General features: G+C 54.6%; 1 protein-coding gene across 1 annotated transcript in view; it reads right to left on the reverse strand.

Annotated features, from left to right (window-relative positions):
- The window catches only part of LOC120922635 (mucin-2-like), a gene marked incomplete at both ends in the record, with an annotated part of 73,842 nt that extends 62,597 nt beyond the window's left edge, over positions 1–11,245 (reverse strand). Inside the window, 3 exons of the mRNA XM_040334723.1 lie at positions 2,974–3,090; positions 10,249–10,368; positions 11,099–11,245. Of these exons, the coding sequence (XP_040190657.1) occupies positions 2,974–3,090; positions 10,249–10,368; positions 11,099–11,245 (384 nt within the window). The remainder of the gene's footprint in view (positions 1–2,973; positions 3,091–10,248; positions 10,369–11,098) is intronic.
- Positions 11,246–12,674: the final 1,429 nt, after the last annotated feature.

Raw genomic sequence — 12,674 nt, forward strand, 5'->3', positions numbered from 1 at the left:
TTGTTGTACTTTTCTCTTCTACCACTAGGAGGCCGGGAACTTGGTGGGATTGGGTATGAGAAGGGCAATGCGAGGTCAGGTGATGGGTATGTGGGGTGTCTCAGCCAATGGGAGGGGTTTTCTTGGATCCCTTGGCCTGCTGGGAGAACCTATATATTTGGGTGGAGTCAGATGATCGGGGTTCTGTGCCACCTGGACGGCTGCCTGGGTGTGTTGTATTGCCCGGGCTGCTAGGCTGGAGATGGGGCCTATCCCGGGGGCATTGGCATTGCCTCAGCATACCGCTCCATCACCGAGACCCCCTCCTCCACCTCCCCTGTCCCACGAGCCCCCCTCTCTACCGCTCCATCACCGAGACCCCCTCTCTACCGCTCCATCACCGAGACCCCCTCCTCCACCTCCTCTGTCCCACGAGCCCCCCTCTCTACCGCTCCATCACCGAGACCCCCTCTCTACTGCTCCATCACCGAGACCCCCTCTCTACCGCTCCATCACCGAGACCCCCTCTCTACCGCTCCATCACCGAGACCCCCTCTCTACCTCCTCTGTCCCACGAGACCCCCTCCTCCACCTCCTCTGTCCCACGAGACCCCCTCTCTACCGCTCCATCACCGAGACCCCCTCTCTACCGCTCCATCACCGAGACCCCCTCCTCCACCTCCTCTGTCCCACGAGCCCCCCTCTCTACCGCTCCATCACCGAGACCCCCTCTCTACCGCTCCATCACCGAGACCCCCTCCTCCACCTCCTCTGTCCCACGAGCCCCCCTCTCTACCGCTCCATCACCGAGACCCCCTCCTCCACCTCCTCTGTCCCACGAGCCCCCCTCTCTACCGCTCCATCACCGAGACCCCCTCCTCCACCTCCCCTGTCCCACGAGCCCCCCTCTCTACCGCTCCATCACCGAGACCCCCTCTCTACCGCTCCATCACCGAGACCCCCTCCTCCACCTCCTCTGTCCCACGAGCCCCCCTCTCTACCGCTCCATCACCGAGACCCCCTCCTCCACCTCCTCTGTCCCACGAGCCCCCCTCTCTACCGCTCCATCACCGAGACCCCCTCTCTACCGCTCCATCACCGAGACCCCCTCTCTACCGCTCCATCACCGAGACCCCCTCTCTACCGCTCCATCACCGAGACCCCCTCTCTACCGCTCCATCACCGAGACCCCCTCTCTACCGCTCCATCACCGAGACCCCCTCTCTACTGCTCCATCACCGAGACCCCCTCCTCCACCTCCTCTGTCCCACGAGCCCCCCTCTCTACCGCTCCATCACCGAGACCCCCTCTCTACCGCTCCATCACCGAGACCCCCTCTCTACCGCTCCATCACCGAGACCCCCTCTCTACCGCTCCATCACCGAGACCCCCTCTCTACCGCTCCATCACCGAGACCCCCTCTCTACCGCTCCATCACCGAGACCCCCTCTCTACCGCTCCATCACCGAGACCCCCTCCTCCACCTCCTCTGTCCCACGAGCCCCCCTCTCTACCGCTCCATCACCGAGACCCCCTCTCTACCGCTCCATCACCGAGACCCCCTCTCTACCGCTCCATCAGCGAGACCCCCCTCTCTACCGCTCCATCATCGAGACCCCCTCTCTACCGCTCCATCACCGAGACCCCCTCTCTACCGCTCCATCCCAGAGACCCCCTCCTCCACCTCCTCTGTCCCACGAGACCCCCTCTCTACCGCTCCATCACCGAGACCCCCTCTCTACCGCTCCATCACCGAGACCCCCTCTCTACCGCTCCATCGCCGAGACCCCCTCCTCCACCTCCTCTGTCCCACGAGACCCCCTCTCTTCCGCTCCATCACCGAGACCCCCTCTCTACCGCTCCATCACCGAGACCCCCTCTCTACCGCTCCATCACCGAGACCCCCTCTCTACCGCTCCATCACCGAGACCCCCTCTCTACCGCTCCATCACCGAGACCCCCTCTCTACCGCTCCATCACCGAGCCCCCCTCTCTACCGCTCCATCACCGAGACCCCCTCTCTACCGCTCCATCACCGAGACCCCCTCTCTACCGCTCCATCACCGAGACCCCCTCTCTACTGCTCCATCACCGAGACCCCCTCTCTACTGCTCCATCACCGAGACCCCCTCTCTACCGCTCCATCGCCGAGACCCCCTCCTCCACCTCCTCTGTCCCACGAGACCCCCTCTCTACCGCTCCATCACCGAGACCCCCTCTCTACCGCTCCATCACCGAGACCCCCTCCTCCACCTCCTCTGTCCCACGAGACCCCCTCTCTACCGCTCCATCACCGAGACCCCCTCTCTACCGCTCCATCACCGAGACCCCCTCCTCCACCTCCTCTGTCCCACGAGACCACCTCTCTACTGCTCCATCACCGAGACCCCCTCTCTACCGCTCCATCACCGAGACCCCCTCTCTACCGCTCCATCACCGAGACCCCCTCCTCCACCTCCTCTGTCCCCAGAGACCCCCTCTCTACCGCTCCATCAGCGAGACCCCCCTCTCTACCGCTCCATCAGCGAGACCCCCCTCTCTACCGCTCCATCACCGAGACCCCTCCTCCAACTCCTCTGTCCCAGAGATGAAAACAGACACGTCATCAGCATAGGCCACGCCCCTCCGAGGAGGCTCACCACCCAACGGCCCGCCCTCTTATCTCCTGATGAAGGGATCGATTGTGAACGCGTATAGCAGAGGACCCCAAGGTCACCCCTGACACACCCGAGCCAACCGGAAAAGGCCGTCCGATCCAACCAATCACAGGCATGAAGCTTTCAGCTCCTCTGTACAAGGTCTTCAGAAATAGACAGTGTCGCCCCCACAAGGGTACATATGAGAAGGCTGAAATAAGGGGGGGTGTGAGTGAAAGTTGGGGCCCCCAGGTCAATAGCAGCTCCTCCAACATGTGAAGGGATTGTGTTCCCCAGATCCTAGTAACCGAACCCTATAAAGCTATCAGTAAGTACTGCATGCAGTACCGGAACTCACCACTGGGTGGCAGGCTTCAAACACTTCACTCAATAATATGGCGCACTCCTTCTTGGCGAACGGCTCCCGGAGAGGGTTGAGAGTGCAAGGGTTCCGGGTGTCCGGGCTGTCTGCACACTGGAGGCAGGAAATAGGCATGAGTAAATGAGAGCCGAGAGAGACCGCCACCCATAGAGACCGCCACTCACAGAGACCGCCACTGACAGAGACCAACAGAGACCGCCACCCACAAAGACCAACAGAGACCGCCACCCATAAAGACCACCACTGACAGAGACCGACAGAGACTGCCACCGACAGAGACCGCCACCCATAGAGACCGCCACTGACAGAGACCAACAGAGACCGCCACCCACAAAGACCAACAGAGACCGCCACCCATAGAGACCACCACTGACAGAGACCGACAGAGACCGCCACCCATAGAGACCACCACTGACAGAGACCGACAGAGACTGCCACCGACAGAGACCGCCACCCATAGAGACCCCCACTGACAGAGACCAACAGAGACCGCCACCCACAAAGACCAACAGAGACCGCCACCCATAGAGACCACCACTGACAGAGACCGACAGAGACCGCCACCCATAGAGACCACCACTGACAGAGACCGACAGAGACTGCCACCGACAGAGACCGCCACCCATAGAGACCCCCACTGACAGAGACCAACAGAGACCGCCACCCACAAAGACCAACAGAGACCGCCACCCATAGAGACCACCACTGACAGAGACCGACAGAGACCGCCACCCATAGAGACCACCACTGACAGAGACCGACAGAGACTGCCACCGACAGAGACCGCCACCCGTAGAGACCCCCACTGACAGAGACCAACATAGACCGCCACCCACAAAGACCAACAGAGACCGCCACCCATAGAGACCACCACTGACAGAGACCGACAGAGACTGCCACCGACAGAGACCGCCACCCATAGAGACCGCCACTGACAAAGACCAACAGAGACCATCACTGACAGAGACCGCCACCCGCAGAGACCGCCACCCATAGAGACCACCACTGACAGAGACCGACAGAGACTGCCACCGACAGAGACCGCCACCCATAGAGACCGCCACTGACAAAGACCAACAGAGACCATCACTGACAGAGACCGCCACCCGCAGAGACCGCCACCCGCAGAGACCGCCACCCATAGAGACCGCCACTGACAGAGACCGCCACCCATAGAGACCGCCTCCCACAGAGACCTCCACCGATAAAGACAGACAGAACACCTCCCCAGAGACCGCCACCCATAGAGACCGCCACTGACAGAGACCGCCACTGACAGAGACCAACAGAGACGGCCACCGACAAAGACCAACAGAGACCGCCACCCATAGAGACCGCCACTGACAGAGACTGCCTCCCACAGAGACCAACAGAGACTGCCACCGACAGAGACCGCCACCCACAAAGATCACCACCGATAAAGACCCACAGAGACCTCCACCGATAAAGACCGACAGAGACCGCCATCCGCAGAGACCTCCACCGATAAAGACTGACAGAACACCTCCCCAGAGACCGCCACCTGCAGAGACCTCCACCGATAAAGACCGACAGAGACCGCCACCCATAGAGACCGCCACTGACAGAGACTGCCTCCCAAAGAGACCAACAGAGACTGCCACCGACAGAGACCGCCACCCACAAAGATCACCACCGATAAAGACCCACAGAGACCTCCACCGATAAAGACCGACAGAGAAGGTCAGGTAAGGTCTACAGGATTGGATATATCAGTTTGTAAATGGATAGAAAACTGGCTGAAAGACAGAATTCAGAGAGTCGTGGTTAATGATTCTTACTCTGAATGGTCCAAGGTTATCAGTGGTGTACCCCAAGGTTCAGTGCTGGGACCCTTACTTTTCAATATATTTATAAATGATATTGGGTCTGAGATCAAAAGTAACATTTCTGTCTTTGCAGATGACACCAAGCTATGCAGTGGAATAACGTCCTTGCAGGATGTCGCCAATTTACAAGCCGACCTCAATGCTCTTGTGACGGTATCGGTATGATATCCCCGTCAACGTTCCCTTCTTCCCATAACGAAAATCACCCCAATATTCCACGAGGAGGGATATCCCTGGAATCGCCCAGAAAGCCACACATGAGACAAGCTTACTGCTAGAACAAGACACTTTATTGACACAAAAACTCAGCTTATATGTGGTTACAGCCTGTTAGGAACGCCCCCCTCACACAGTGGGGTTTCCCATACAGATTATAGGAGACAAGTCGGAGCCGACCCTGCAGACACGTTTCTTTAGATAAAGACATCAGCGGAGTTAATTACTAGGTGTAACAGCCTGACCACAATGAAGCAATCAGAATAATTAACATGAGCCACTTATCTAATTATTGTAAACAGTAAGGCCGGTCTCCTTCCCACACACAATAAATCAATTACCATTTGAACTAGGGAGCTGGCTGAGGAAGGGTCATTAACATGTCAATAGCTTGTAATACATGAATCCCACAATTTAACCCAGCAGGGAGATTTACACTGACATATCCTTCACAATGGCCCCCCTTTTGCTCCCTGCTCCGGCAAATCCGGTTGGACCTTTCCTGGTCCAGTAGGGTTGACGGGTTTAGAGCTTTTAGTCCGAGGTTAACTCCGTTTGGCGTGACTGACCTCCATTGGTAACTGCTTCCGACTCAGGTATGCCACCGGGTCGTCAGATCACACGCCGGTCAGTCCCCAAGTCTTTGTGCGATCTGCAAAGTCACCAGAAGTCAGTGTGAAGACAGCGAATGGGTCTGTGCGCCGCCGTCTAGGTGTCCCGCTATGGGAGGGGGCAGGTTATGGCTCTGAAGTGACAATCACAGGAGATTCATAAAAAGAAAAAGTTATATTTGTTGAAATGCTGTAGCACTGGTGCTCAGAGTCCGGGGGGGGGGGGGAAGGGGACTCAGAGCCCCATAAGGTCAGCCACCCCCTGCTCCCTCCGCAGCCGCCGGTTCTCCTCTTGGAGCTTCTCCAGCTCCATCTCCAGTTCATGGAGCCTGGGGGGGTCAGCCTGCTGTGACCTCAGGTGGTTGTTCTCCTCCTCCATGCGGCTTATGCACTCCTCCAGCTCTATGTACTCACGGATCAGCTCCTGCTTGCTCATGTCCTGCAGGCTCTCCACGTGGTCCTTCATCATCAGGAACTGGGTGGTGGTGTAAGGGGCCACCGGCGGGCCCTTGGCGAACATCTCGGCCCGCATCTGTGACGCCCGCTGAGACTCCCTCTCCTCCAGTCGCTTCTTCTCCTCCAAGGTCAGCTTGTTATACGGCTTCCAGGACCTCTTCTTCTTGAAGGGTGGCCGGCGGTGCCTCTTTCTGCCCAGCTCCCTCCAGGGCCCCTCCGTCTCATGGCTGTCGCCCATGACCAGCTGACAATGGTGTTCCCTGTTGTCCGTAATAGCAGATTGTACCATGAGGGCTTCGTAAGGGGTGCCCAATGGTTCTTCCCGACCCCGCTCCTGGGGATCCCAAGCCGAGTCTACACAATGGGCTGCTGCTGGTGGGCGGTACCCAGGTTGAGACCAATTTGACCTGGTGTTGTCATTCATGGGGCAATTCTGCTTGAAGTGACCCAGCTGTTTGCACCGGAAGCAGCGTTGTTCGTTGCCCTCCTGGCGTGGATAGCGAGGGCTAGATGTCACCGGTCTGTTAGGAGGTTGGTATCTAGCGGCTGGTGGGTGTGAGGGCACCGTTTGTGGTGGAGGTTGTTCCTGTGGTGTGATCTGGTTCGTCTTGCGAGTATCTGCATATTCATCTGCCAACTTAGCGGCCTCTGGTAGAGTCATGGGCCTGCGATCTCTCACCCAATCTTTGACGTCCGTCTGGATGTGATTGTAAAATTGCTCCAGGAGCATTAGTTGCAAAATGTCCTCTGCGGTGGTGGCCTGGCTGCTGTTAACCCAGTTAGAGGCCGACCGGGACAACTGGCATGCCCATTCCGCGTAAGAGTCTTTCGTGGTTTTGCGTGAGTCCCTGAACTTCTGTCGGTGGGACTCTGGGGTTACTGCATAACGAGCCAGGAGCACTTCTTTAACCCGGGCGTAGCTATGGATATCCTCATCTGGCACGGTCCGGAAAGCATCAGAAGCTTTGCCTGACAGTTTGCCTGACAATATTGCGACCCACTCTCTTCTAGCTATTCGGTGTAGGTTACATTGTCGCTCAAAATCCGCCAGGAAGTTATCAATCTCACAGTCCTTTTCATCAAAAGCTTTAAAAGCGCTAAACGGAATCTTCCTTGCGTCTGCTGTGCTGTACTCACTGTTTGGAGAAGGTGCGGCTGCTTGTTGGACTGCTGCCAGTTTTAACTGTAGCTCTGCGTCCCTTATTTGTTTATCCTTCTGTAGCTCTGCGTCTCTTATTTCTTTAGCCTTCTGTAGTTCTGCATCCCTTATTTGTTTATCCTTCTGTAGCTCTGCGTCTCTTATTTGTTTAGCCTCCTTCGCTAACAGGTCCATCACTCTCAGCACCACATCTGCCGTTGGGTTCGGGCCGAACCACGCTAGATTCTCTCTCATTAGCTTGTTGGCTGGCGATTCCTCCTCCTGAATCCCTGGTGTCTCCATCTCTTGTACTGCTGGCGTTGCTGCAATCCCGTCCTCCTGGTCTAGCTCCATTGATTCTGCTATGATGACCCGCTTGGTTTTGTTGCTAGCAATCCTTCCACGAACTTCCAGTAGTTCTTCCAGTGTCTGCTTGGAATCCGGGTGTAAAGGAGAGTAGAAGGGAAGATCCCGCTGCTGCCAACCAATTTGTGACGGTATCGGTATGATATCCCCGTCAACGTTCCCTTCTTCCCATAACGAAAATCACCCCAATATTCCACGTGGAGGGATATCCCTGGAATCGCCCAGAAAGCCACACATGCCAAGCTTACTGCTAGAACAAGACTGATTTATTGACACAAAAACTCAGCTTATATGTGGTTACAGCCTGTTAGGAACGCCCCCCTCACACAGTGGGGTTTCCCATACAGATTATAGGAGACAAGTCGGAGCCGACCATGCAGACACGTTTCTTTAGATAAAGACATCAGTGGAGTTAAATACTAGTTGTAACAGCCTGACCACAATGAAGCAATCAGAATAATTAACAAGGGCCGCTTATCTAATCATTGTAAACAGTAAGGCCGGTCTCCTTCCCACACACAATAAATCAATTACCATTTGAACTAGGGAGCTGGCTGAGGAAGGGTCATTAACATGTCAATAGCTTGTAATACATGAATCCCACAATTTAACCCAGCAGGGAGATTTACACTGACATATCCTTCACAGCTCTGTCTGATTGGGCGACTGAGTGGTTAATGTTGATAAATGTAAAGTTATGCACTTAGGGACTAAGAATATGCATGCATCATACATACTAGGGGGAGTACAACTGGGGGGATCTGTAGTGGAGAAGGATCTGGGGGTTTTAGTTGATCATAAGCTCAATAATGGCATGCAATGCCAAGCTGCGGTCTCCAAAGCGAGGAAAGTCCTTTCTTGTATAGAGAGGTATGGACTCCAGAGACAGAGATATAATTTTGCCCCCCCTCCCCCCTGTACAAATCATTAGTAAGACCTCATCTGGAATATGATGTTCAGTTTTGGGCACCAGTTCTCAAAAAGGATATTGGAGAACTGGAGAAAGTGCAGAGAAGAGCAACCAAACTGATAAGAGGCATGGAGGAGTTCAGCTATGAGGAAAGATTAGAAGAACTAAATCTATTCACTCATGAGAAGAGGAGAATTAGGGGGGGATATGATCAACATGTACAAATATATAAGAGGTCCATACAGTGTACTTGGTGTTGAGTTATTCACTTTACGGTCAACACTGAGGACAAGGGGGCGCTCTTTACGTCTAGAGGAAAAGAGATTTCACCTCCAAATACTGAAAGGTTTTTTCACAGTAAGAGGTGTGAAAATGTGGAACAGACTCCCTCCAGAGGTGGTTCTGGCCAGCTCAGTAGATTGCTTTAAGAAAGGCCTGGATTATTTCCTAAATGTACATAAAATAACTGAGTACTAAGATTTGTAGGTAAAGTTGATCCAGGGAAAATCCGATTGCCTCTCGGGGGATCAGGAGGGAATTTTTTCCCCTGCTGGAGCAAATTGGATCGTGCTCTGCTGGGGTTTTTTGCCTTCCTCTGGATCAACTGTGGGTATGGAGTTGGGTGTTTGGGATTGTATTGTGTTTTTTATTTTGTTTTTGTTTTTGTTTTTGTTTTTAGTTTGTTTTTGTGGTTGAACTGGATGGACTTGTGTCTTTTTTCAACCTGACTAACTAACTATGTAGACCGCCATCCGCAGAGACCTCCACCGATAAAGACTGACAGAACACCTCCCCAGAGACCGCCACCTGCAGAGACCTCCACCGATAAAGACCGACAGAGACCGCCACCCATAGAGACCGCCACTGACAGAGACCAACAGAGACTGCCACCGACAAAGACCGCCACCTGCAGAGACCTCCACCGATAAAGACCGACAGAGACTGCCATCCGCAGAGACCACCACCGATAAAGACCGACAGAGACTGCCATCCGCAGAGACCACCACCGATAAAGACCGACAGAGACCTCTCCAAAGACCTCCACCGATAAAGACCGACAGAGACCTCCACCCACAGAGACCACCACCGATAAAGACCGACAGAGACCTCCACCGATAAAGACTGACAGAATACCTCCCCAGAGACCGCCACCCGCAGAGACCACCACCGATAAAGACCGACTGAGACCTCCACCCACAAAGACCACCACCAATAAAGACCGACAGAGACCTCCACCCACAGAGACCACCACCAATAAAGACCGACAGAGACTTCCACCCACAGAGACCACCACCAATAAAGACCGACAGAGACCGCCACCCACAGAGACCTCCACCGATAAAGACCGACAGAGACCTCCACCCACAGAGACCACCACCAATAAAGACCGACAGAGACCACCACCAATAAAGACCGACAGAGACCTCCACCCACAAAGACCACCACCAATAAAGACCGACAGAGACCTCCACCCACAGAGACCACCACCAATAAAGACCGACAGAGACCGCCACCCACAGAGACCTCCACCGATAAAGACCGACAGAGACCTCCACCCACAGAGACCACCACCAATAAAGACCGACAGAGACCTCCACCGATGAAGACCGACAGAGACCTCCCCAGAGACCGCCACCCGCAGAGACCGTGTACACTCTACCTATAGACTATAACATTGTATCCGGTGGAACTCTGGTGACCATTTACCTCGGTGGCCGCCCAGCTATTCCCGAATTCCTGAGGGTTGCTCAGCTCATAGCTGTCCGGAGATCTCATCTCATTCACTGTTTTTAGGTCAAAGTTTCCACAAAGTCCGGCCAGTAATCCCTGAAATGCCAGAAAAAAAGCATGGTGAGGGGGGGGGGGGGATGAGATCAGATGGAGGGGGGGGGAGATGACATCAGAGTGAGGGGGGGAGATGAGATCAGAGGGAGGGGGGGGGGGATGAGATCAGAGTGAGGGGGGGGAGATGAGATCAGAGTGAGGGGGGGAGATGACATCAGAGTGAGGGGGGAGATGAGATCAGAGTGAGGGGGGGAGATGAGATCAGAGGGAGGGGGGGGGGAGATGAGATCAGAGTGAGGGGGGGAGATGAGATCAGAGTGAGGGGGGGGAGATGAGATCAGAGGGAGGGGGGGAGATAAGATCAGAGTGAGGGGGGGGAGATGAGATCAGAGTGAGGGGGGGAGATGAGATCAGAGTGAGGGGGGGAGATGACATCAGAGTGAGGGGGGGGAGATGACATCAGAGTGAGGGGGGGAGATGAGATCAGAGGGAGGGGGGGGGAGATGAGATCAGAGTGAGGGGGGGAGATGAGATCAGAGTGAGGGGGGGGGAGATGAGATCAGAGTGAGGGGGGGAGATGAGATCAGAGTGAGGGGGGGAGATGAGATCAGAGTGAGGGGGGGGGTGAGATCAGAGTGAGGGGGGGGGGAGATGACATCAGAGTGAGGGGGGAGATGAGATCAGAGGGAGGGGGGGTGACTGAGGGGAAATGAGGAGAAAATCAGGGTGGGGGAGAGAAGATCAGGTCTACTTTTAGAGCCACCAACTTTACCTGCCACCGAGGTCCCGCTTGCACATGGACGGTCGTCCGCTGGTCCCACAGGATAGTGATGTCCTCCCGGGGAAAGTGAACAAAGGTAAAGAATCCGGCCTGCCAGATGTGAAGTTCCTGCCGTTCATCCAGAATGCTGGCTGTACTCTGATATACAAGAAGAGATCATCACCAACCACACTGTGCTGGTCCCTTCCATCCAACCCTTCCCCCATCACCAACCACACTGTGCTGTTCCCTTCCATCCAAACCTTCCCCCATCACCAACCACCGTTTCCTACACTCTGCTTGAGTGTTTCCTTAGTATGCGGCTTCCTCCAGTCTGAACATAGATATCAGATATTACAGCCACATACTGCAACCAAGACCAGACGAGACTAGCTCAGTTAGAAAACTGAAACACATTTTTGAGGGCCCTAGCTGTTTATGTGGTCGGAAGAGGACCCTAACCGTGTATGTGGTCAGAGGAGGACCCTAACCATGTATGTGGTCAGAGGAGGACCCTAACCATGTATGTGGTCAGAGGAGGACTCTAGCTGTGTATGTGGTCAGAGGAGGACTCTAGCTGTGTACGTGGTCAGAGGAGGACCCTAGCCATGTATGTGGTCAGAGGAGGACCCTAGCCATGTATGTGGTCAGAGGAGGACCCTAGCCATGTACGTGGTCAGAGGAGGACTCTAGCTGTGTATGTGGTCAGAGGAGGACCCTAGCCATGTACGTGGTCAGAGGAGGACTCTAGCTGTGTATGTGGTCAGAGGAGGACCCTAGCCATGTACGTGGTCAGAGGAGGACCCTAGCCATGTACGTGGTCAGAGGAGGACCCTAGCCATGTATGTGGTCAGAGGAGGACCCTAGCCATGTACGTGGTCAGAGGAGGACCCTAGCCGTGTACGTGGTAAGAGGAGGTGTAACGGCTACCCACTGGTAGTGAGGGGTATCGGCCGTTGGAGACGTCCTTTTCCCTGGCAAGTTATGATATGCAGGTACCGCCGGTATATCCCATCGAACGCCCTTTCATGAATGAGACGAGGCTACATTTGAAGGGTCAAGCAGACTGACTTTTAATGCCACATTTTTCCTCCTTATATCTGGTTACAAACTGTACAGAAACAAATGACACTCCCCCCCCTCACCCAGGGGGGCTTCAATACACATACTTTGAAATAATGACATTCCCTTGAGCCAATCAGTCGCTAGCCGCTTTGGCTCCTAAACTTAGCTTGATCAGACAATAGAATTCAATTAACCTTTAAAACAATTATCACTCACACATAATCCCCATCAGCATACACCTCACAGGGGGCTGTTACCTACACAAGAGAGAGTTCATTAGCTATGCAAAGGGAACATTAGCATTCAGCAGTGAAAGAGATCCTTGTCCAATTAACCCTTTGAGCTCAGAATACAATGTGGTACATCCAATTGTGACAAGCCATGCAGTTCCTTGTAGTCCTCCCTGCATGAAGATTATCGATGTCCCGGCAGCATGCATAGTTCCATTACACTACTCCCCTTTTGTGGAACACTCCGGCAGACCCAGATTGATCCTTTTCGGATCAACTTGGGGATGTCCGGT

Source organism: Rana temporaria, unplaced genomic scaffold (genome assembly GCF_905171775.1).
Source record: "Rana temporaria unplaced genomic scaffold, aRanTem1.1, whole genome shotgun sequence".
In the NCBI taxonomy this organism is placed as follows: Eukaryota; Metazoa; Chordata; class Amphibia; order Anura; family Ranidae; genus Rana; species Rana temporaria.